General features: G+C 41.7%; 1 protein-coding gene across 1 annotated transcript; it reads right to left on the reverse strand.

Moving 5' to 3' along the window:
• LOC139471240 (exocyst complex component 8-like) lies at window positions 1-25,181 on the reverse strand. The gene is made up of 15 exons (XM_071253538.1): window positions 25,052-25,181; window positions 19,076-19,228; window positions 18,712-18,807; window positions 17,685-17,785; window positions 16,273-16,415; window positions 14,625-14,778; window positions 13,839-13,983; window positions 11,643-11,768; window positions 10,073-10,269; window positions 8,593-8,773; window positions 7,613-7,743; window positions 5,871-5,990; window positions 4,553-4,658; window positions 2,544-2,734; window positions 1-307 (listed from the first exon to the last, which is right to left on the reverse strand). Exons 1-15 carry the CDS (start codon window positions 25,104-25,106, stop codon window positions 155-157), a joined length of 2,052 nt encoding a protein of 683 aa, XP_071109639.1. The 5' UTR covers window positions 25,107-25,181; the 3' UTR covers window positions 1-154.
• Window positions 25,182-25,321: the final 140 nt, after the last annotated feature.

A 25,321-nucleotide genomic window follows, 5' to 3' on the forward strand; every position in this document is an offset into this window, starting at 1 on the left:
GAAAACCTAGTCTTCCCCGGATCTTCACAGGTCTTCTGACACATAGCTTCACACTTTAGTTTTGGATCAATGACAGCTTCTCTCAAACCACTGCTTCCAAGTCTTTGACCAAGCAACGTGGCACACTTCCGACGTGTTGCAGCAGTAGTGTAGATCATGTATTGGAGAGAGTCTTGAGTTTCCTGTAGTGGTTATTCACCTCCTGCAGCTGGGCGGGGAAGGGGAGGCCGTGCTTCTTGTACTGCATCTCAATCAGACTCATCACACTCTCCAACACAAACTGAGCATTCTTCAGGATGAACTTGTGCTGCAAGGGAAAAGATACCTGAGTATTTAAATATGTGTATCATCCAAACTGGCGTGTGTGTTATCAAGTGATATCGCCAAGGCAACTTGCTACAATGGAACTGCATCACAATGCTTTACAGACCATTGTGACATCATCAGTCGCCATGACATCATCAGTCACCATGACATCATAAGTCACTATGACATCATCATTCACCATGACATCATTAGTCACCATGACATCATCATTCCCCATGACATCATAAGTCCCCATGACATCATCAGTCCCCATGACATCATCAGTCACCATGACATCACAATCAAATGACATCACTAATATCTGTTCTTAGTTGTCACTTCCTTACAAAATCAGCATGGAACAAAGACATGTTACAATATGAAAAACTGCTTCCCGAAAACCTCTTTATTAAATCTGCATTTTTAGTGTGTCGAAATATCCAAAATTAAAATATACTCACTGCCAAACGAAATGTGAACCACAGAAACATATAAAGAAGTATGTACGTTATAAAGAGATGTTTCCAATGTGTACCAGTTAATGACAACACTAACAATCAATCGAAATAAACGAAAGCATTTTTAGGAATGTACATACATATATAAAGAAAACAAAAAGGTTTGAGTGAGCAATGTGAATGTACATTCATTTCTCTATTTCTTTTCTTTCCTTTTTGTCATTTAATTTATTAACATAAGCTGACATGTAAATCTATGGGAGAGGGCGTTCTAAGCTGTGATAACTTGTGCCCAATCCTTTTCATGAGAATAAAATATGTTTCAACTAAATCAAGTGTTACCACAGTGTCTTTATTCTTATCACGATATGCTGCATGTGATTTCCAAACTTTACACGCTAATCCTGCACGAGACAAATGGTGCATCTCGAGTCAAGGATCATTGACGTCACATGTGATGCGTTCATCAGCGTTGATTCACACAACATATCAGTATGCTCGTTTTTGTGTCGAACCAATCTAACATCTCTTGACTATAAGTGAGTGAGTGAGTGAGTGAGTGAGTGAGTGAGTGAGTGAGTATGGTTTAACGCCGCTTTCAGCAACATTCCAGCAATATTACGGCAGGGGACACCACAAATGGGCTTCACACATTGTACCCATGTTGGGAAGTTTAACCCTGTGACAAACTGCATTTTTGTTTGGAGTATATGTGAGTGAATGTTGTTATACGCCATTGTCAGCGATATTCAAGCTATATTACGGCAACTCCCCAATCACTTATAGTTGATCTTGTGACATGCATTCGTGACTATGGCGCCGTTCTATACCGGGTTCTGCACAGGGACAAACCTGACTTGAATTTGGTGAGTGAGTGAGATTGCAATTGTTTGCCCTGTGATTGCACTACATCGATAGGAATTAAAAAACAGTATCGTCAATAGTATAGCTGCAATTAGTTATAAATACAACATAAAATCTGCGAATTTTAAACCTGCCTGATGATGACAACTTGACAATAGAGTTACTTCCCTTTGGTTTGAGTAGGGACAGGGAGGAAAACGGCCGACTTTGAGTCAGCAAAACTTTTCATTTCTATTACATTGACTAAAATAATTATCAAGCCTTGCAGTTAGTTGACGACTATCACAATGCTATTGCAATAGTGTGGGCTACTATTGCAACACAATCGCAATAGTTAAACTAGCTCCAATAGTCTCGCATAACTCATACGTGAGATCTACTCTTACCAAGTATCTGAAAGGGGTACACGTCACACATTGTGACCATCTGAATCCATCTGCCTCCATCATGTCGCTTAAGATACTGTGTTTGTGCCAAAGCTGGGCATCTACAGACAATGTGTTGGGCCGTCTCATTATATTCATTACATTATCATCATCATCATCATCATCATCATCATCATTATTATTATTACTATTACTTCTACTACTACTTTCTGAATGAGGTTGGTTGGTTGGTTTGTTGTTTAACGCCAAACTCAGCAATATTACAGCTATATGACGGCGGTCTGTAAATAATCGAATCTGGACCAGACAATCCAGTGATTGACATCATGAGCATCGATCCACGCAATTGGGATCGATGACATGCATCAACCAAGTCAGCGAGCCTGACCACCCGATCCCGTTAGTCGCCTTTTACGGCAAGCATAGTCACCTTTTACGGCAAGCATGGGTTGCTGAAGACCTATTCTACCCCGGAATCTTCACGGGTCTTCTGAATGAGGTTCTCGGGTCTACAGACTCCAGCACTTACATCCTGAGTGTAGTTGGGGGACTTGAGGGAACGCTCGAAGTGGGCGATCTGGCTGCTGAAGACGGTGGTGATGGCGTCGGCGATGAATTCCTCCAGGTCCACGGCGTACAGCTTCAACAGGTCCTCCGAGAACAGCAGCAGACTCTTGGAGAAGTTGGTGGTGTTCATCGTCAGACTGATGAAACACTCGTCTAGAAGAAGTGAAACATCAAGAGTGAGTAGGCGAGTAGGTAGGTGAGTGAGTGAGTGAGTGAGTGAGTATGGTTTTACACCGCTTTTAACAATAGTCCAGCAATATCATTGTGCCCATGTGGGGAATCGAACCCAGGTCTTCAGCATGATGAACAAATGCTTTAACCACTAGGCTAACCCAACGCTCCGAGTAGGTAGGTGAGTGAGTGAGTGAGTAGGCAAGTAAGTGACTGAGTGGGTGGTAGGGCGATCGAGTAGGTGATAAAGTGAATGAGTAGGCAGTGGAGTGAGTGAGTAGACAGTGGAGTGAGTGAGTAGACAGTGGAGTGAGTGAGTAGGCAGTGGAGTGAGTGAGTAGGCAGTGGAGTGAGTGAGTAGGCAGTGGAGTGAGTGAGTAGGCAGTGGAGTGAGTGAGTAGGCAGTGGAGTGAGTGAGTAGGCAGTGGAGTGAGTGAGTAGGCAGTGGAGTGAGTGAGTAGGCAGTGGAGTGAGTGAGTAGGCAGTGGAGTGAGTGAGTAGGCAGTGGAGTGAGTGAGTAGGCAGTGGGGTGAGTGAGTAGGCAGTGGAGTGAGTGAGTAGGCAGTGGAGTGAGTGAGTAGGCAGTGGAGTGAGTGAGTAGGCAGTGGAGTGAGTGAGTAGGCAGTGGGGTGAGTGAGTAGGCAGTGGGGTGAGTGAGTAGGCAGTGGGGTGAGTGAGTAGGCAGTGGAGTGAGTGAGTAGGCAGTGGAGTGAGTAGGCAGTGGAGTGAGTGAGTAGGCAGTGGAGTGAGTGAGTAGGCAGTGGAGTGAGTGAGTAGACAGTGGGGTGAGTGAGTAGGCAGTGGGGTGAGTGAGTAGGCAGTGGGGTGAGTGAGTAGGCAGTGGAGTGAGTGAGTAGGCAGTGGAGTGAGTAGGCAGTGGAGTGAGTGAGTAGGCAGTGGAGTGAGTAGGCAGTGGAGTGAGTGAGTAGACAGTGGGGTGAGTGAGTAGGCAGTGGAGTGAGTGAGTAGGCAGTGGAGTGAGTGAGTAGGCAGTGGAGTGAGTGAGTAGGCAGTGGAGTGAGTGAGTAGGCGGTGGAGTGAGTAGGCAGTGGAGTGAGTGAGTAGGCAGTGGGGTGAGTGAGTAGGCAGTGGAGTGAGTGAGTAGGCAGTGGAGTGAGTAGGCAGTGGAGTGAGTGAGTAGGCAGTGGAGTGAATGAGTAGGCAGTGGAGTGAGTGAGAAGGCAGTGGAGTGAGTGAGTAGGCAGTGGAGTGAGTGAGTAGGCAAGAAGGTGATAGAACGTGTTGATGCTTGGGCGAGTGAGTGAATAAGTAGGTAAGTAGGTGTGAGTTATTGAATAAGTGAATGAGGCCGTCAAGCAAGCGAGTGTGAGTGAGTGAATGAACAGAAAGAGACTGTCTACAAAGTGAGGGAATGTTACTTTTTTTTGCAAGAGACGACTAAGGGGATCAGGTGGTCAGGCTCGCTGACTTGGTTGATGCATGTCATTGTATCCCAATTGCGTGGGTCGATGCTCATGATGTCAATCACTGGATTGTCTTGTCCCGACACGATTATTTACAGACCGCCGTCATATAGTGAGAACATTGCCAAGAGCGGCGTCAAACTACTAACGAACAATACTTTTTATAAGTTACAGTCAGCAATATGACAGCTTTCAGCCTGTAACCAATCAAGTCTGGATCGGCTGTACTATCAGCTACAAGCACAAGTCCAGCTACGAGCACAAGAATCAATACTGCAGTTTCAATAAGCTGCAATATCTCTGAGGATCTTGTGTGATCACAAACTCGTTACAAGGAGACAAAATCGACCAAACAAAACCCGTTTGCACTACTTACCATACACCATTGACTTGACCAGCCCGAGTCCTATCTCAGACATGTCGCTTACAAACTTGTCACAGTCAGTTTTGTTCAAGTGATTCATCGGTCGCCATCTGTCATCCTAAAAACAAAGATACATGGTGGTGAACATGGTGATGCTGGGATGTGTTCAGGTGATTTGTTTTTAGAGTGAGTGAGTGAGTTGGGTTTACCGCCGCTTTTAACAGTATTCCAGTTATATCACGGCGTGTCAGCTTAATGTGGGAGGAAAGCCCGAAGTGATGCAGGTCTCAGACGTTTACCACTTTGGTGAAACCCACGAGCACGGGTACGGTGCTGACAAACCTAGAAACATAATTGGGGCGAACCGGGATTCGAACCCACAATCATAGGTTTCTGGCGTGCCTAAGGGATGCAACTCTGCACAGTGAATCGCAGCGCCTTAGACAACTGGGCCACCCATGCCCCCTGATTTGTTTTTAGAATTTGGAAACTTTTTTCAGGCATGTTTCCCACATAGGATTGAAAGAAGGGGGATGTAATGCATAACATTAAATATACATAATAATCATTATGAAGCCATTTTATATTTTCAGTGCCCAACAATTTTTGTATTTTACTAAAGGCAAAGTACAAAGTTCTCTTGCTTTCAAATGATGTGGTTGCCATGTATACGTAAATCATTAAGTAAACTAGGTTTTTCCATGTCAACAACGTCCAAAGCCACACTATTATTGCACCAGTTACAATTTCTCAAACTTATGACTTATAAAAATACCCCTGTCCAAGAACCAATCTAAACAGCTCAGACCACCGATTCTTTCATCTTACAGTAGTAAATCTGTTAAGGACCACCCGATGAACTAGTGGTTGATAGCATGAAGAACGTCCTGCATGTGGGAGCTAAAGAAGTAATGACTGATGCAACAGACAGTTAAACACAACTGTCTTGATTAACAAATATTCACACAAATAAATCTTTGTTAGTTGAGAGGGGTGTGGGTGGCCCAGTCGTCTAAGGTGCCGCAATTCGCTGTGCAGAGTTGCGTCCCTTGGGCACGTTGGACACCTATGATTGTGGGTTTGAATCCCACTTTGTTGCAATTATGTTTCTAGGTCTGTCAGCACCATACCCGTGCTCGTGGTTATCACAGAACTCTGTGACCTGCATCACTTTGGGCTTTCCTCCCACATCAAATCTAGTTTTAGTGTGGTGAGGAAACGCTTTAACCACAACACTACCCCAATGCCTCATTGCATTGTGGGAAAGGTTTCTGGAGTAACAGACAGCCAGGTTTTCACTGTACAAGGACAAGCCTAAGTGCGTGCTTACCCCTGCTCTGTACTTGACTCCCTCTACCAGCTGGTCTCGCGACTCGTCGATCACACGACGCAGGGGCGTGTCCAACATCCCCGCCAGTGAGAAGCCAAGGTCAAGGCCAATAGCACTCAACTGAAACACAGAAACATAAAAGTGAGAGGCTACGAAAGCAATGCTCTTACGCAAAAACTAGAGCCATACGATACTGCACTTAACCAGATTTTAATTTGACTATTTGTAGGTCTAAATGTCATAATAAATTTGGATTGATATATTGTTATGAGATGTATGTCCGCCAGTAAAAGTATTCAATAGTCCTCTTTTGCATTCCATATAATTTCAAACCGCCTCCGTGGTCTAGAGGTAGAGCGTACGCCCGGGGAGCGGAAGGTCCGGGGTTCGATCCCTGACCGCGTCATACCAAAAGACGTTAAAAGATGGTACTTGTTGTTACCCTTTCTGGCGCTTGGCATTAAGGGGCTAATTTAAAAAGGACTGGTCGGCTCGGAGTCACTGTGTCTGAGTGGGGTATTCATGTTAAACTGCGGCATGGTATCTCAGTGAGCTAGCACTATAAATTGGCATCAGTTTGGGCTAGTACAAGCAGCCACACACACACATCGTTATATAAGTGCAATAATCTTGGACGCGACCTTAAACCTAATTTCACCATCACCATATAATTTCATAATGATACTTGCAAAAATTGGCAAAATGAGCCACAATGACATTTTCAGTATTGAATAAGGACATGTCTAACATCGGTTTAGTTTCAGTAGACAATTTGGGGCGGTCGGGTAGCCTAGTGGTTAAAGCGTTCGCTCGTCACCCTGAAGACCCAGGTTCGATTCCCATATGGGTACAATGAGTGAAGCCCATTTCTGGCGTCCCCGACGTGATATTGCTGGAATATTGCTAACAGCAGCGTAAAACCACACTCACTCACTCCGTAGACTATTTTAAGAGATACCATAACTGGAATATGTGCAAAATAGTCAATTGATGTCAACGTTTATGACGGACAGAACTTTGATCCAGGTGAACTACATCAGTGCAACAGCACAAGAAAACCAAGAATAACTCAGATGTCATCTGAACCACGTGTACCACATACTAGGGCTGTAACGATTCAATGATACTATGATATCATCGATACTAAGGTATAGACGATACTTGAATTGTCAGTTTGTGAGATCATGACACGCCACACATAGAACAGACACTAAAAGTGTTACCTCCCATAAAGCCAGACAGAGCATAGCGCAACTTGTAAGCGTGGCGGAACACAAGGACGTGGTGATAGAGGATGTTTTGTTCTTGTTTTGTTTTTGACATAATAAATGTATATGTTTGAATCCAGAGGTTGTAGAGTTATATTTCAGTGATTTCATCATTTTTTCCTATTTGTTGGTGTATCGTGATATATATTGTATCGCAAGATATCAGGCGATACTCAGTTCAACCATGTACCTACTGTGAAGAGCCGGGGTTGAATAGGTCTTCAGCAACCCATGCTTGCCATAAAAGGCGACTATGCTTGTCGTAAGACGGAATTGAGGCATCTAACGGAATTGGGTGGTCAGACTCGCTGACTTGGTTTGATGAATGTCATCGCATCCCAATTGCGTGGATTGATGCCCATGATATCAATCACTGGACTGTCTGGTCCAGGCTCGATTATTGACAGACAGCTGTCATATAGCTGGAATATTGCTGAATGTGGTGTGAAACAACAAACAAACAAACAAACAAACCTCCTCGCAATGATCTTTGGACATCTGCACACACTCGGTGACGGTGGTCAGACTGGACTTGCTCTCGAAAACCTGCCGGCAGAAGGTTGCCACAAATGCTTCCAGTTCCTGCTTAGACCAGACCACAAAGGCTGGAACACAAACAGATCACACGTGCAGTACTCAGAGGGGACATGACAATAAGGAGGTGAGGTGAGGTGAAATTGGGTTTAACGTCGCGTCCAAGATTATTGCACTTATATAGCGACGTGCATGCACGTGTATGTGTGTGTGTGGCTGCTTGTACTAGTCCGGACTGATGCCGATTTATAGTGCTAGCTCACTGAGATACCATGCCGCAGTTTAACATGAATACCCCACTCAGACACAGTATACTGACTCCGAGCCGACCAGTCCTTGTTTTAGCCCCTTAATGCCAAGCGCCAGACAGGGAAACAACAAGTACAATCTTTTAACGTCTTTTTGTATGACGCGGCCCGGGATCGAACCCTGGACCTTCCGCTCTCCGGGCGGACGCTCTACCACAAGACCACGGAGGCGGTCACGACAATAAGGAACCAGACCACAAAGGCTGGAACACAAACAGATCACACATGCAGTACTCATGTCTGGCGCTCGGCATTAAGGGGCTAAAACAAGGACTGGTCGACTCTGAATCAGTATACTGTGTCTGAGTAGGGTATTCATGTAAACTGTGGCATGGTATCTCAGTCAGCTAGCACTATAAATCAGCATCAGTCCGGACTAGTACAAGCAGCCACACAAACACACACGTACATGCACATCCCTATATAAGTGCAATAATCTTGGACGCGACGTAAAACCCCATTTCACCTCACCTCAAGCCTTGGGTGTGTCAGGTTCAACACCACTATCAGTTACATTACAGCAAGACCAAGGATCACATGGGATTTGAACCTCTGATCCTGGCACAGCAAAGGGATGCAACTTTACACAATGTGTCGAGTGAGTGTGTCTACCTGAGAAGCAGCCGTAATGGTCTGGGAAGGCCTTCAGGAACTCCCTGGCCGTCTCCGACAGGCTGGAGAAGAAGACGCCACACAGACAGCGGATGTAGAGCGCCGTCGCTCCCTCGAACTTCAGCTGGCGGATGTTGTACTTGATGATGGCCGACCGGTTCTTCAGGAACAATTCGCAGGCCTGGCAACAACACAGTCACTGATAGCCTACTTGCCTTTAATCAATACATGATTCATTTTTCACAATTAGGATAATCAAAAGAGCAATGCCAGGTGAAATTATAAGTTACCATCTACCGTGACTATCATCATATATATGTCACATTATATACTGTAAATCGTATAATTAATGCGTCTCCAAAAGATTGCAACCACTGGACCCTAACCAAAAATGCGACTCAATATGAATGCGACACCCCCTCCTCTCAAGCATCAGTGGATTTCTATCTAAAGATGTCCTCAGTCAGGTTTAGAATCCTTACCTTAATCCAACCTTACATTAATCCAATCACACACCAAATAGCACCGCTTATTAGCGCTGAGTAAAGTAAAAACAATACATGCGCGCTGGCTTGTGTCGGCCTTTGATGCAGTTGCAAAGAACAAAGGGTGGTGTCTGTCTGGACTTGCAGGTGTGATCAGTGATGACATAAGTGAGTAGAACTCTTGTCTTGACCCCAGCAGTGACAATTCACAGGACGTAATTAGTGTTTGAATGACATTGTTTATATACTTTATATACAAGTGCTGCTCAATAAACAGTGATGTGCAATATATCAGCGTATGTAAGTTGGTATTTCTGCTATCCAAAATGTCTATGCGATGTAAATGCGATGTTTAAAAATGCAAGCAAAGACCACTTGCATTTTTCGCATTTAATTCACGCTCGCGTTAATTTCAAGATTTACAGTATCACAAGAACTTCTATATGACTTATCTTGATGAACTGGAAGGGATGTCTGTCTGCTATTTGAAGAGGGCAAATAATGCTACACTTGTAGCACTACTGCTTAAACTAAGATCTGAGGACATCCCATTACAGGAACAGCCTTTCACAAACTCTGACCGACCAATGAAATGACTAACAAGTCAACATTAGCCAATCAGAAAGCAGCTTTTTCAAGCCATAAGTCACAGGTTTCAAATTGGCAATTTCCATTCAAGACTATAATTAAAAACTTGAAAACAGAACAAACAGAAATTCTGGAATGTTTTTGGAAACTATCTTAATATATCAGGAAAAAATGTCGCCAATCAAAGAATGCATTAAATATTTAACTTTAAATACATATATTGAATTTTATTTCAAATTCTACTATGAACCTCCCCTTTGATTGGTCTGTTGGTGGTACCGAATCTTTCTTTTCACTCTACATGAGCAAATTAAAATGGTATACACCTGATGACTTCATGTTTGTAAACAACCGTTAATTCCTTCATAGTAATTTCAATTAACAATTTCGTGTTGTAGAAAACTGACCTGTGCTGACTTGCCGAGGCGAATGAGCTGAGTGACAGCTCGTCTGGCAGCTCGTGGCCCCCCTCGGAGGGAGCGTTCAGGGGACACCTGCAGCTCGCTCAACAAGCCCTCGGTGAGCTGCTTGACGCGGTGGTCGATGCGGGCTCGGAACTCCTTCACCGATGGCGTCCGTGGGCAGTCCTTCAGATGGTCATTGGCTAAAGCACAAACTCTTGCCTCCGATCAGTGTTCACGTCATCATACAGTTTACTCTTTATCATCATCTTTCTCAAACTTAAAAGGATCATCATGATCAACTATCAAATTATATTTGTCATCATATCGTTGTATCAGTATATACAGGGATGAGAATTGGATCTTTTCCTTTACAGCTGAAACTTCTTTGCAATGGAGCAAGGTCCATAATATGGGGGTGTTTAGGGGGAACCCATGAGATTTTAACAAATTTGTGGTCACTAAAAGAAGATTCTCACCCCTTTATATATATATAAGATAGCTACATGATAAATCACAAAAAACAAGAACAAAGCATGAGCATTTCTGATTAAATGCAATGTTTTTATACTTACCTGATGCTACACCTATAGGACTGTGTAGCATCAGGTAAGGTAAGACATGGTTTATTTCACGATAAAACATTGTCCAATCATGAATTCATATCTGGAAAGTATGATGATGTTATTTTTGCAAGGGAAGTGTCTAGAGTGAGTTGTTCCCGATGGATGTCGCAGGAAAACACATATAAATGCAATGACCGAACAATCACACCCAAAACTGAGAGAGATATGACAATCGGTATTGGAAGAAAAGGTGCAGATAATCGACTTTAAAATTGTGAGAATTCCAAACTTAACCCCCCTGTACATCAAATGGAGTTGTCCAACATTGCCGGGGCCGGACTGTATTCAGGGAGTCATCACAACTTAAATGCGGGTAAATGTTTTAAAAATGTTTCAAAAGCTTGTACATTTTATTGACATTCTTTAGAAGGCTGAACAAAATGTTGATATCTCACGGATTATTCTCCCTGCAGTGTTTTATTGTACGATAAACAACTCCCACTCGTCGTTTATTTCTTAAATGCAGAATCTGCAGGACTCCACTAGGGCTGGGACGAGTCCAAATTTACTACCCGGGTACCCACCCCCTATTACCTGACCCTACCCAGGTACCCACCCCACTATTACCCGACCCTATCCGGGTACCCACTGTAGGTCTCAGGAGATGTCTCAAAATGTCCGATTGGGAACATTTTTAGCATAGCCCTGGCAAAACGTATTTGGATACATGTATTAAACAATCTGGTCATTCATACACTGAAGTTGAATTAAGTTTTATGTTTATTCAACCATATGAAAAGTCAGAAGGAATGGTTGCATAGTCAGAAAGAAATGCGAACATAGTAGTGTAACCATAAAATTCTAGAAACTTTTTGTCATTAAACAATATATCACATGACTAACCACGGGTCCGGGTAGTCCTATGGGTACCTTGGTCCTGCTCAGTACCCACCCGACCCGGGTACCCAAGTTACCCGTCCCAGACTTGACTCTGAGGTTCAGTGACCCACCTCTCTCAACTAGATCCACTGCTCCTTCAAAGTCGCGCTGCGCGATGCACATGTCAAGGTCTTCTGGGAGCTCCAGCAGCCAATCAGCACTCAGATAATCAATATCCTCCTCCTCTAGTGTAAATGCTGAAACCAGAGATCCTGGATACTGTAATACCTCATGACATTCTAAATGTACTACAGTTGCTCACTGACCGATGACAATATGTCGTTGACAAGCTAAAATATCAACAGCTGACATTGATTCGATGCATCGTGAGTGCATGCGACATTACAATTAGTCAATACACGACACATTTTTGACTGTATTCATACAAGACGACGCACTGCTAAGAATTACTTACTACCTGTTTAGTGACCCCACAACAATTTTGTCAGTCAAATATCGCAAAAAAATTTGTAATTAGCGTTTTTAAGTTCACTAGTAAAAATAGACACTATGTGTACGAATATGTGTCTACAGCTAGCTTTCTCTCTTGAACCTACTCCAAGGTAATTTCTAGTCAAGAGGTTTGTACACGATTAAGGTAAATATGCGTATCATGTATGCATCGTATCATGACCTTCGTATCATGATATGTATCATATCGTGACCTTGATGTATTGATTCGCCACTAACATTGATACTGCCTATATATACCAATACTTTCAAAAGATGTAAGATGGAAAAATGTTGAAAAAAGTAAACGAATCTGTCAGAATTGTAGTTTAAGTGAGTTAGAGGATGAATTCGACATAATAATGAAATGCCCATGTTTTAATGATTTGAGCATGAGAAATCTTTTGGTACCAAAGAAATATTCAAGGAAACGCACATCCAAATGTTTTCTTAATTTAATGAATGATTATGATCCAGCTAATGCCTATAGTAGAAAACTTGCTAAAATTCTGTAATTCACTTGTGAGGAGAGCATGTTATCATTAATTACTGTACACTATGTTATCATTGAATATATAAGTATGATGAACCACAATCACCTTGATGGAAATTTTTTATTTTTGTATACTTTGTATATGGGCCTGAGGCCTCAAGTACAAATAAACAGATTGAAAAAAGATGTAATAACATGAAGAAAACAGACCTTGCTGTATTGTTTCGCCCCTAACATTGATACTGCCTATTTATATATACCAATACTTTCTAAAGATGAAATAAAACAAAGAAAACAGACATTCATTTACAGTGCCATTCATTTTAATCCCAAATATACCCTGTTATAAGGACATGTTCACAAAGGTATATTAGGTCATAATTACCTCCCTTGTATCCCTAACAACCAAACTTATTCCCAGCTTAACAACTTTGTTCTCTTTCCAGTCAAACAAGAACTCCTCTCATGCATATTGATAGCATCTATATCTTGTGGTCAATAATGGATATTTAGAAACAAATAAGATGAAAACTGTGCTTCACTGTCGATTATCCTAATCTTCATCAAGCCCAGGTCGACATCTCCTATCCTACAGCAAACCATTGGTCTCAGTGCTATACAGGTCCAGCACTCCAAGACAGTGTGTCAGGACCAATCTCATCAAAATCGGATCTTTGTTCTCACTACTGCTAAACAAACTGAGGACATCCCATTACATGTCACGTCAGAACAGCCTTTCACAAACTTTGACCAACCAATGAAATGACTAACAAGAAGACGACATTAGCCAATCAGAAAAAAACTTTCTTGAACTTTATGTCAAAAGTTTCAAACTGGCGACTTCCATTCAAGACTATGCCTCGAAAAGTATCAATTCAAAATTTGAAAACTGAACAAACGAAAATTTGTGACTGTCTTACAGATGGCTGAGATTGTATGGTAGGGCTTCCCACGAGCTATTCCGTTTTCAGTGCTCATCCCACTGAAGCGAGAGATCAATCCTACAGCCCATAAGAGTCGTTCGGAATGCTTGTGTTAACCATTACTAGAAAACACATTCTGCTGTCATTTTCTTGATCTGGTAAGGAAAGCTCTAACTGGTCGGATGAAAAACTTTCTCAGTGACCAATAATGCAATGTCTTGGATCATTGTTTAAGAGTTAGGTGAACTAAGATCCGAGTTTAATGAGGACAAGTCGAAGAGACATAACTGATAACAGTCAATAAAGTAAACAGAGTTGTTTTCCACGACGCTCGAGGTCGGCCCTTAACACTTCAATTTTCCTCAGAGTAACATCAACGAAACTTAGGAATTTGGACTCACAAGTAGCTGCCTCTGCTGACGGAGATGTCGCAACCTCGGCTGCCACTGCCTGCTGTTCGGCCAATCGTAGAGCAGCTTCTTTCCTTTGTTTGTCCTTTGCCACCTTCTTCTTCTTCGTGTCCTCCAGGATGTCCAGCCACTGCCTCTGTGTTACCATGGTTACATGTCATCAAGGAAATATCTAACATGGTGTTTTGAGAGATGAGGCTATTCTATAAACATTTGATGTGGCTACAGATGCTGGTGGCTGTGAGTGAGTGAGTGAGTGAGTGAGTGAGTGAGTGAGTGAGTGAGTGAGTGAGTCTCCAAGATTATTGCACTGCTTGTACTAGTTCGGACTGATGCCGATTTATAGTGCTAGCCCACTGAGATACCATGCCGCAGTTTAACATGAATACCCCTCTCAGACATAGTAAAACCGAGCGCCAGACACAGTAAAACCGAGCACCATCTTTAAATGTCTTTTGGTATGACGCGGCCGGGGATCAAACAATGGACCTTCTGCTGTCCAGGCAGACGCTCTACCACTAGAGTGAGTGAGTGAGTGAGTGAGTGAGTGAGTGAGTGAGTGAGTGAGTGTGTGAGTGAGTGAGTGAGTGAGTGAGTGAGTGAGTGAGTGAGTGAGTGAGTCTTTTCGCCGCTTTTAGGAACATTCCAGCAATATTACGACAGGGGACACGAGCAATGGAATTAAACTGGGGGCCCTGGCGTGAGGAGAAGAAGAAGAAGAATATTCCATCACAAGCTATGAGTACAGAGCAATATCACGCCTGGTCTGCTGCTTACCTTGGCCTTAGTGCTATCTGCCTGGTAAATCCTGGTCTCCGGGAACATGAGCATCTTGAAGGCGTTCTTCACTGGCCCAACATCCTTGACGTTGACTATGGCTAAACTGTCCAGCTCATACAGCCCTTGAAAACGATACCTTACGTTTCCTCGCCTAAACAAAGGAACAAACGAACATGTTTACGGTACTTGACCACACAAAACACAAATAATACTAAACTTGACAGCCATGTAAGAGGCAACTTGTTTTGTTGTCAATGCCACAGACTTTCATTTGGGTCTCTGATCCCAGCTCTGACAAACACGGTAACTAAACTACACAAAAGAAGTGAAGGAATATCCGATTCTTTTATATTCATGATATTACTATAGTTAATCTGCCATGCCATGAGAGATTACCTTGAGGAATAGGAAAGAATCAACTGATCCTTAACTTCTTTTGAGTAGTATACTTGCCAACAGGACTGGCTCAACACTTGTAACTTAGCTGGACAAACAAATACTTCAACTACATGACTGCTCCCACTTTGGGGAATTTGATCGAATGACTGACAGTGAGGTGAGGTGAGGTGAGGTGAGGTGAGGTGAGGTGAAATGGGGTTTAACGGCGCATTCAAGATTATTGCACTTATATAGCGACGTGCATGTACGTGTGTGTTTGTGTGGCTGCTTGTACTAGTCCAGACTGATGCTGATTTATAGTGCTAGCTCACGGAGATACCATGCCGCAGTTTAACATGAATACCCCACTCAGACACAGTATACTGACTCCGAGCCAACCAGTCCTTGTTTTAGCCCCTAAATACCGAGCGCCAGACAGGGTAAGAACAAGTACCATCTTTTTAACGTCTTTTGGTATGACGCGGCCGGGGATCGAACCCCGGACCTTCCGCTCTCCGAGCAGACGCTCTACCACTAGACCACGGAGGCGGTTGACAGGGAGTGAGACTTGCATAACAACGCTTTGAACAGTATTTCAGTCATATCATGGGGTGGCAGCTTGAGTTGGAGGAAAGCCATGCACGTTCACAACTTTGGTGAAACCCATGGACACGGGGACAGAGCCGACAGTAGAGCTGAGAATCGCCAGGTATCTTGCAATACGATTCATACAATGATACGGACTGACGATACCATTTATAGAACGACACATCACATCAAATAGTAAGAAATGATGAAATCACTGAAATACAGTTAAAAAAATTCTTTTATTTATTGTTATCTAATAAACTTTAACAAAGAAAACAGTTTTAAATGAAAGGGATGGTTGTTAAATGTAACAGTTAATCGGCTACCACATCCTTGTGTTCTGCCATGCTTACAGGTAGAGCTATGCTACTTCTGCCATTACTTGAGGTAACTCTATCAGTTCCTGCTCTATTTATAGCGTATCACAATCTCACAAACTGATGATTCAAGTATTGTGTGTACCTAAGTATCGATGATATTGTAGGTATCGGTGAATCATTACAGACCTAGCCGACAGACCTAGAAAAATAATCTCAGTGAATCCGAGATTCGAATACACGATCATAGGTTACTGGCACACATAAGGGAGGCAACTCTGCCTCAGATGACTGGGCCACCCATGACTCCAATTGTATGGGCAGGCTAGTCCCTACTGTTCAGCTGCGGACTGTCGACTCACCTGTTTGGAATCCAGGTGGCGATCATGAGGCTGTCGTTGAGGAGGAAGGCGTGGACACGCTGTATCGAGGTAAATGTCTCCGTGTCCAGCTCCATCAGGTCTCCATCGTGGATCAGCTGCCTGCCTGGTACCTCTGTTACACTCTGACAAAAACAAATGTCGTGAGGTGTCGCGTTCAAGATTATCGCACTTATATACAGTGTGTGTGTGCGTGTGTGTGGCTGCTTGTACTAGCCCCGACTAATGCCGATTTATAGTGCTAGCCCACTGAGATACCATGCTGCAGTTTAACATGAATACCCCACTCAGACACAGTATCCTGACTCCGAGCCCACCAGTCCTTGTTTTAGCCCCTTAATGTCAAGCGCCAGGCAGGGTAACAACAAGTACCATCTTTTAATGTCTTTTGGTATGGCACGGCTGGGGATCGAACCACAAAGGCGGTTGACAAAACATAGGTAATATAGTTCAAAATTGGCATATATTTCAAGACAGTGGCCAAGATTCAATTCCAATGTGGACTGGTACCAAAACATTGGTAGGGAGTCCAGATTAGAACCATCTTCCAGAGGCAAAGGAATTTACTGACTTTAAAAGTCAAATTTCCACCCTTGCCAAACTAGGCTGAGATTAAGGCTGAACTAACGAGCCCAATCACAATCGCGTAGCGAACTAGACATCCAGTTTGTATCCAGTTTGATTTCAACATGCAGATTTCAGTTGACTTCAGGATTTGCAGTTGAGAGATATTTTGATAATGTTTTCATACACTTCGTGGGGTGAGACACGTTTTACAACAATATAGATCTTGATTATCGATCCTATTGTCTTGACTAGGCACTGCCATTTTGTTTGAAGCAAATGCAAGGGATATGACAGATATATGATGCTATGACCAAGTATGGAAATTCTAGCCTAGTTTGGCAAGGGCGGACTTTTAGTCAGTTAACGCCCTTGCCTCAGGAAGATGGGTTAGAACAGATCCCCAGCAACATAAACTTCTCAGAAGTGACTGTGTGGATCAGGTGGTCAGTGACTTGGGTGATTGCGTGTCATCCTACCCTGACTGTAATGTTTGGAGTAAGTGAAGTTTAGACCATCAAACCATCTGAAACATTCTCCACAAGGTTATATATGACCTGTAGACCTGTGAAGATCCGGGGTAGAATATGCCTTCGGCAACCCATGCTTGTCATAAGAGGCGACTAACGGGATAGGGTGGTCAGGCTCGCTGACTTGGTTGATGCATGTCATCATATCCCAGTCGCGTGGAATGATGCTCATGATGTGAATCACTGGATTGTCTTGTCCAGACTTGATTATTTACAGATCGCCGTCATATAGCTGGAATATTGCTGAGTGCGGCATTCAACAAAAAACAATCAAACAAAGTATATGACCAATATACTTACGGAGCAGCCATCAACTTTCTCCAATAGAAAGGCCAGGTTTTTCCGAGTTTCTTCCTCTGGGCTCTCCTGTTCTTCTTCTTCCTTTGGACCCTCAACAACCGCTACAGAAAGTAGATAATCACTGATTGTAAAGTGTTCACAGCAGTGAGTAGTTACCATGGTTACGTGAGAGTTTCATGTGTTATGTCAAGGCATGTCTGCTTAATGTGGGAGAAAAACCCAAAGTAACTTTAGAGAACCTCACAAACATGTGTATGGTGCTGATAGTCATTGGTTCATATTCAAACACTGACCAAATCTGAGATTCAAGATCCATGACCAACAGAGGGAGATAACAACCTGATCTGATGCAGCTATGATGTGATGTTTCAAAACCAAATTGGTTGTGGGCTAAGAGACTACATGCATGTTTTAAGTCTATCATGCTATGGTCATGATGCTTAGAGCACAAATACCAAGGCTTTTTTTAACAAGGCCTTCGGGAATAATGTGTCTGGATATCCCAACATCCACTGATAAGGTGTTTGGATTGTTGCTGCTTGTTATAGGTTTGCCAAGACGAATGCATGGCCACCAGACAAAAATCTTTTGCCATGTTGCATGTGTCTTGTCGCCATGGTCACCTACCTTTATCACTATCAAGTGTGGCCTACTGTCTTGTCGCAATGGTCACCTACCCTTATCACTAAGAAGTGTGGCATAGTGTCTTGTCGCCATGGTCACCTACCTTTATCACTAAGAAGTGTGGCATAGTGTCTTGTTGCCATGGTCACCTACCTTTATCACTATCAAGTGTGGCCTACTGTCTTGTTGCAATGGTCACCTACCCTTATCACTAAGAAGTGTGGCATAGTGTCTTGTCGCCATGGTCACGTACCTTTATCACAAACAAGTGTGGCCTTGTGTCTTGTCGCAATGGTCACCCACCTTTATCACTAAGAAGTGTGGCATAGTGTCTTGTCGCAATGGTCACCTACCTTTATCACAAACAAGTGTGGCCTACTGTCTTGTTGCCATGGTTACCTACCTTTATCACTAACGAGAGACATCTCCATCATGGAGGACATCAGCCCCTTCTGTTCTGTCAGCATGTGACTCAGCTGGTACATCTCTCCCTCCAGAACTGTAACCATGGTAACACAATTAACATATGATTAAATAAATAAATTAATTAATAAAACCAAAACACTGTTAGTTTGCATGTTTGCCTGAAACTGGAAATAAAAACAATTTAAGGATACAAATTCTGACATTTTAAAGAGTTTTGTTGTATGTTATCATTATAAGGACTAGTGGACTAAAACTGTTAGTTTCTACCGCTGCTGAAATTACCATGGTTACTTAAAATAAATATAAAATAAATGATGACAAGAAGAAGTAAAACAAATTACTTGATATTTCCCTGGCAGTCTCGATGAACTGCGTGTAGTTCTTGTAGACATTCTTCTTGAGAGCTTGTGCAGTCTCATCATTGAGAATCTGCACCTTCTGTTTCATGTCAAGTAATTCATTCTGATCTCCATGGAATGTCAGCTTGGCCACAACTGTAAAAGTAAGATATACAAACTGAATTTCTGTTTATCATGTTCACTGGCTTTGTATTTGTGTCATCTCACCTTTTTCAAATGCCAAATTATTCTGAGAAATTAAGATTCAAGCCTAATCACAGAACCATGGAAAAAAAATCTAGTCTGGAGCAGGTAAACCAGGGTTGATAGCATGAGCACTAATTCATGCCATAAGAGTGAGTGAGTGAGGTTTAACGCCGCTTTTAACAGTACTCAAGTTATATCAGGGCGTGTCAGCTTAATTTGGGAGGAAAGCCCAAAGTGATGCAGGTCTCAGACGTTTACCACTTCAGTGCTGACAAACCTGGAAACATAATCAAATTAGTTGATTCTTACATAAGCCGATAAGTTACAACATGCATTGGCCATGGATATACGGACACTGATAGATTATAATGTGTGACCTGTTGTGATTGCAGGTAAGGATTGCAGGTATTTGTCATAAGAGGTGATGGTCAGCCTTAGTCACTTGGTTGATGCATGTCATTGTGTCCCAATTGCTTGGATCGATGTTCATGACGTCAATCATGTCACTCAAAGACCGTCAACATGTAGCTGGAATATTGCCGAGTGTGGCGTAAAACAGACAAACAAGCTTACTGAGCATAATTTGTAAGTCAGGTTTAAACATGGATTTAAATAAAATAATGAATTGTCTTCGAATGAGGGGTAAGAAAATGTCCTGGCTATGTGATTTGAGCTCAAAAGTAACATGTTTATAATACTCTGCCAGTCAATGGATGTTTTTCTTAAAATATCCTGTGTAGCCAGATGAAAGTAGATCAGTGCATCAATGATACCTCAAAAGGATGGGTTTTCACACAGGTTAAGCATGCCTTGGCACTGCAAGGATACCATGCACTGGAACCCCAGGGGTGGGGTGGGAGGGTTTTAACTGACAGAACTTATAGTGCTTAAAGGGGCACTGATCTAACGCAATTCCCCGGACTGGTTGTTGCCTTTGTTATTGTTTTTTCCCCCTTGAGTACCCGGATGATACGCAACGCAACTGAGCGTGACCAGAGACTGGGCTACCGTCTGCAAAGACAGCTAAATAAACTTGGAGGCTGGAGGCAATATTTGCTTTACGAATTTTTGCATACACACTGATTGGTTAACTGTGATCTATAAAGATTTCGACAAAGGGCGCATGTTGATTAATTTCTTCAGCCTAAACAAACAGACAAAAAGAACGGCGGAGCTCATCGGATGTCGTCATTTGGAAATAACCCAGATGGTCATAGTTTAATACTAAAAAAAGTATCTATGCAGTGAAAGCAATTTCGGATTGCGTCGATAATACGATTACTACTCCCTTGTTGTCATCCACGTTTTCTCGTATAACCCTATACTTGTGTATTTGTCGTCATTCACTTGATGCTCAGTTAATGAATTTATTACAGGTACAATTAGTGGTAGCACCACTTAGATTACCTGACAAAGGTTCCCATTTGGCATTTATTGTGTCTGGGGTAATTATTCAATCTAAATCCAGGTTTGAAGTGAGGTGAAATGTGTCTTATGTAATATGCACGTGGCAGACCAGCAAGAGGTGAATGATCACTTGATTTACTTTTTTTGTAAATAAACGGATCGTTCCTAGTCATCAAAGGATTAACAGAAAATATGTTGATTGATTAATCACTGTTATCTTGCACAGTGGATATGTCAAAAGTGAGTGTTTACATGTCTAGGTTTACTAAAACAAAGGGAATACACTCATGTCATGGCGTGAAGTGCCGATGTAAAAACAACATACTTTGTTCAAAGGGTTAACTGATAATACGTTGATTGATTGATCATTGTTATCTATCACTCAATGGATTTTTTAGGAACCGTGGACGTTATGAAAATAGTTGTCACGTGGGATTTCTCAGCCGACCCTTGAGACTTGACACCTATGTGAAACACCTGAAACAATCCAAGTGATCAGTTGAGAAACGAACACGGGTTATAATATCCCGAAACGATATAGATCTTTTAAAATATTTGATTGTTACAGAGACACGCGACATCGAATAAGTTTCTTTGTACAGCTGCAGACGAGTGGGATATTGTTCCTTTGTGTGGATATTCACGGATACATTCTTCGAACAAGGAAGCTCCTAAAATTTATACACAGAAATTTGGTAGGTTGCAATTATGGTATTTGCATTTTGATTTCCTTCATTTTAACCGATTCGTTCTTGTTTCTCTACGTCTTGGTTGAGAAATTCTTCAATGCGCGATAGACATTGTTTTCACAGGTCATTTCCTTTGTAAGCATGTATATATTACCGTCAATTTGTAAAATGTGATTCTCTCAGGCAATTTATAAAATGTGTAAATATTTCAGTCATATTGACTAAAAAATCTGTCCAGATTGATTAAGGTGATCAAAAGGGCCTACAAACATCACAACAGATTATTATGTAGGATTAGAAGCCTAACAACATAGACATGTACTTTTCAACGTAACATTTTCAGTCTCTTGGTGATGACATTAAACATCAAAATGTTTGGAATTCGTTATCATAATAATACAGATGGAAATGTTTTTTTCAGTCACTTTGTAAAATAACTGAATATTTAGACTTTTAATAAATTTGAAAAAGTTACACATTTTGACAGTAAACAAATATACACACTTTAAAAAAAAGCAATGCTCAGGTGAAATATTTACTTTGTGTTTCAAGTCAAAATAGTGTAAACGAAAATCGCAAAATTACCAAGCAAGTGACATATCAAAACTTCGTCACCAGTAACGGTGCTACCCACAAAGATACCTACATTTCCTTATTATCTCGAAAACTGTATTTCATTTTGTTGATCAATGTGACCATACGCCCTTATTACTACCAATAAAAGTGACTGATGCGCTTACGAATTGCGCAGCAGAGGTCGCGAACTAGTTTAGATTTCTGCTATACATCCGGGTACTCACTGGGATAAAACAATAACAAAGGCAACAACCAGTCCCGGGGAATTGCGTTAGATCAGTGCCCCTTTAAATAGTTCGACAAGAAAACAATAACATCTTTATACTGAGTAAGTACCCCCAATATCCAGCCTGAGGGACCGGCATGGCTCTGAATAAGTGAGTGAGTTTGGCTCAACACCGCTTTGAACAGTATTTATATTTTAGTTATTCCCTGGCTTGTCAGCTTTAAATGGGACGAAACACACCATCATAGGTTTCTGGCACGCCCAAGGGACGCAACTTTACGTACACAGCGAATTGCGACGCCTCAGAGGACTGAGCCACTAGGTCACTGTCAAGGTAATTGGCAGAAAAAGCACGAGAACGCGATATCGCGACATTGGTCAAGGGTCGCAATCTCACGTTCTCGCGTTTTTGAAAATAGTTGCATATGACTGAAAAGGCAATTGACACAAAAGCACAAGAACGCGAGATCGCGAGATACCAACATTGGTCAGGTGTCGCGATCTCGCATTCTCGCGTTTATTACGGTTTGAGTCGAAACATCCAGCGCTTGCCAATCAGAATTCGCATTAAAGGGGCACTGATCTAACGCCATTTCCCGGATTGGTTGTTGCCTTTGTTATTGTCTTTTCCCCTGTGAGTACCCGGATGATACGCAACGGAACTGAGCGTGACCAGAGACTGGGCTACCGTCTGCAAGGACAGCTAAATAAACTTGGAGGCTGGAGGCAATATTTGTTTTACGCATTTTTGAATAAACACTAATTAGTTAAATGTGATCTATAAAGATTCGACAAAGGGCGCATGTTAATTAATTTCTTCAGCCTAAACAAACAGACAAAAAGAAGGGCGGAGCTCATCGGAAGTCGTCATTTGGAAATACCCCAGATGGTTATAGTTTAATACTAAAAAAAAAGGTATCCATGCAGTGAAAGCATTTTCGGATTTCGGATTGCGTCGATAATACGATTACTACTCCCTTGTTGTCATCAACGTTTTCTCGTATAACCCTACACTTGTGAATTTGTCGTCATTCACTTGATGCTCAGTTAATGAATTTATTACAGGTACAATTAGTGGTAGCACCACTTAGATTACCTGACAAAGGTTCTCATTTGGCATTTATTGTGTCTGGGGTAATTATTCAATCTATATCCAGGTTTGAAGTGAGGTGAAATGTGCGTTATGTAATATGCACGTGGCAGCCCAGCAAGAGATGAATGATCAGTTGATTTACTTTTTTAGGTAAATCAACGGATCGTTCCTAGTCATCAAAGGATTAACAGAAAATATACGTTGATTGATTAATCACTGTTATCTTGCACAGTGGATATGTCAAAAGTGAGTGTTTACATGTCTAGGTTTACTAAAACAAAGGGAATACACTCATGTCATGGCGTGAAGTGCCGATGTAAAAACAACATACTTTGTTCAAAGGGTTAACTGATAATACGTTGATTGGTTGCTCATTGTTATCAAACTCAGTGGATGTTTTAGGAACCGTGGACGTTATGAAAATAGTTGTCACGTGGCCTTTCTCAGCCAACCCTTGGAAACAATCCAAGTGATCAGTTGAGAAACGAACACTGGTTATAATATCCCGAAACGATATATATCTTTTAGAATATTTGATAGTTACAGAGACACGTGACATCGAATAAGTTATTTTGTATAGCTGCAGATGAGTGGGACATTATTCCTTTGTGTGGATATTCACGGATACATTCCTCGAACAAGGAAGCTGCCTATTTATACACATAAATTTGGTAAGTTGTAATTATGGTATTTGCATTTTGTTTTCCTTCATTTGAACCGATTCGTTCTTGTTTCTCTACGTCTTGGTTGGGAAATTCTTCAATGCGCGATAGACATTGTTTTCACAGGTCATTTCCTTTTAAGCGTGTATAGATTACCGTCAATTTGTAAAATGTGATTCTCTCAGGCAATTTATAAAATGTGTAAATATTTCAGTCATTTTGACTAAAAGATCTGTCCAGATTGATTAAGACGATCAAAAGGGCCTACAAACATCACAACAGATTATTATGTAGGATTAGAAGCCAAACAACATAGAAATGTACTTTTCAACGTAACATTTTCAGTCTCTTGGTGATGACATTAAACATCAAAATGTTTGGAATTCGTTATCATAATAATACAGATGGAAATGTTTTTCAGTCACTTTGTAAAATAACTGAATATTTATACGTTTAATAAATATGTTACACATTTTGACAGTAAAAAAATATACACACTATAAAAAAAGCAATGCTCAGATGAAATATTTACTTTGTGTTGCAAGTCAAAATAGTGTAAACGAAAATCGCAAAATTACCAAGCAAGTGACATATCAAAACTTCGTCACCATTACCGATGCTACCCACAAAAATACCTACATTTCCTTATTATCTCGAAAACTGTATTTCATTTTGTTGATCAATGTGACCATACGCTCTTATTACTACCGGTATCCATAAAAGTGACTAATGCGCTTACGAATGGCGCAACAGAGGTCGCGAGCTAGTCTAGATTTCTGCTCTACATCCGGGTACTCACTGGGAAAAAACAATAACAAAGGCAACAACCAGTCCCGGGGAATTGCGTTAGATCAGTGCCCCTTTAAGTGTGGGGGGAATTGATCAAACATTTGTTATTCATATTTGTGGATTTCAGTCCTTGTTTTAGAACCAAAATGTAGGGATGTCCGGACGAAAGTTATCGATACCACATGACAAGAATATTTACTTGACTTTTCTCAAGTCAGACACTACAATGAATGTCCAAGATCAGAATGACAGCTGTGTCATACTCAAGTCAAAGGCCTGACTGAAAATGAAATATGATTAATACATTGCAATATATTCGTATATTCTTACAATTTTCCGGGTTGAAATCCGGCTTGGATAAGATTCTTGCTAAACCTTCGCTCATGTTGGTTGCGCGATGATTCCAAACAATACACCAATTCAACCAGTCTACAACATAATTCCCGGAACTCCCCTTTTCGATAGGAAGTAACTCGGGCTTAAGGGACTAATCAGTGTTCCATAATGTTATATACATTTAATCGCTGACAGTGGTTATTATTCACATTCATATATACTGTACATATAATTACTGTTATAACTATTATTGATATCGCAGAG

The sequence above is a fragment of the Haliotis cracherodii genome, unplaced genomic scaffold (genome assembly GCF_022045235.1).
Source record: "Haliotis cracherodii isolate W230 unplaced genomic scaffold, xgHalCrac1.p SCAF_22, whole genome shotgun sequence".
Lineage (NCBI taxonomy): Eukaryota > Metazoa > Mollusca > Gastropoda > Lepetellida > Haliotidae > Haliotis > Haliotis cracherodii.

What these genes read in the sequence shown, in the direction of transcription:
- LOC139471240 (XM_071253538.1), bottom strand. Translation starts at nt 25,106, where the DNA reads ATGAGCGAAGGTTTAGCAAGAATCTTATCCAAGCCGGATTTCAACCCG. An exon ending in AGTGGATCTAGTTGAGAGAG is followed by an intron (nt 10,270 to 11,642) that starts GTGGGTCACTGA and finishes TTTGTGCTTTAG; the next exon opens with CCAATGACCATCTGAAGGAC. An exon ending in GAGTCAAGTACAGAGCAGGG is followed by an intron (nt 4,659 to 5,870) that starts GTAAGCACGCAC and finishes CTTTGTTTTTAG; the next exon opens with GATGACAGATGGCGACCGAT.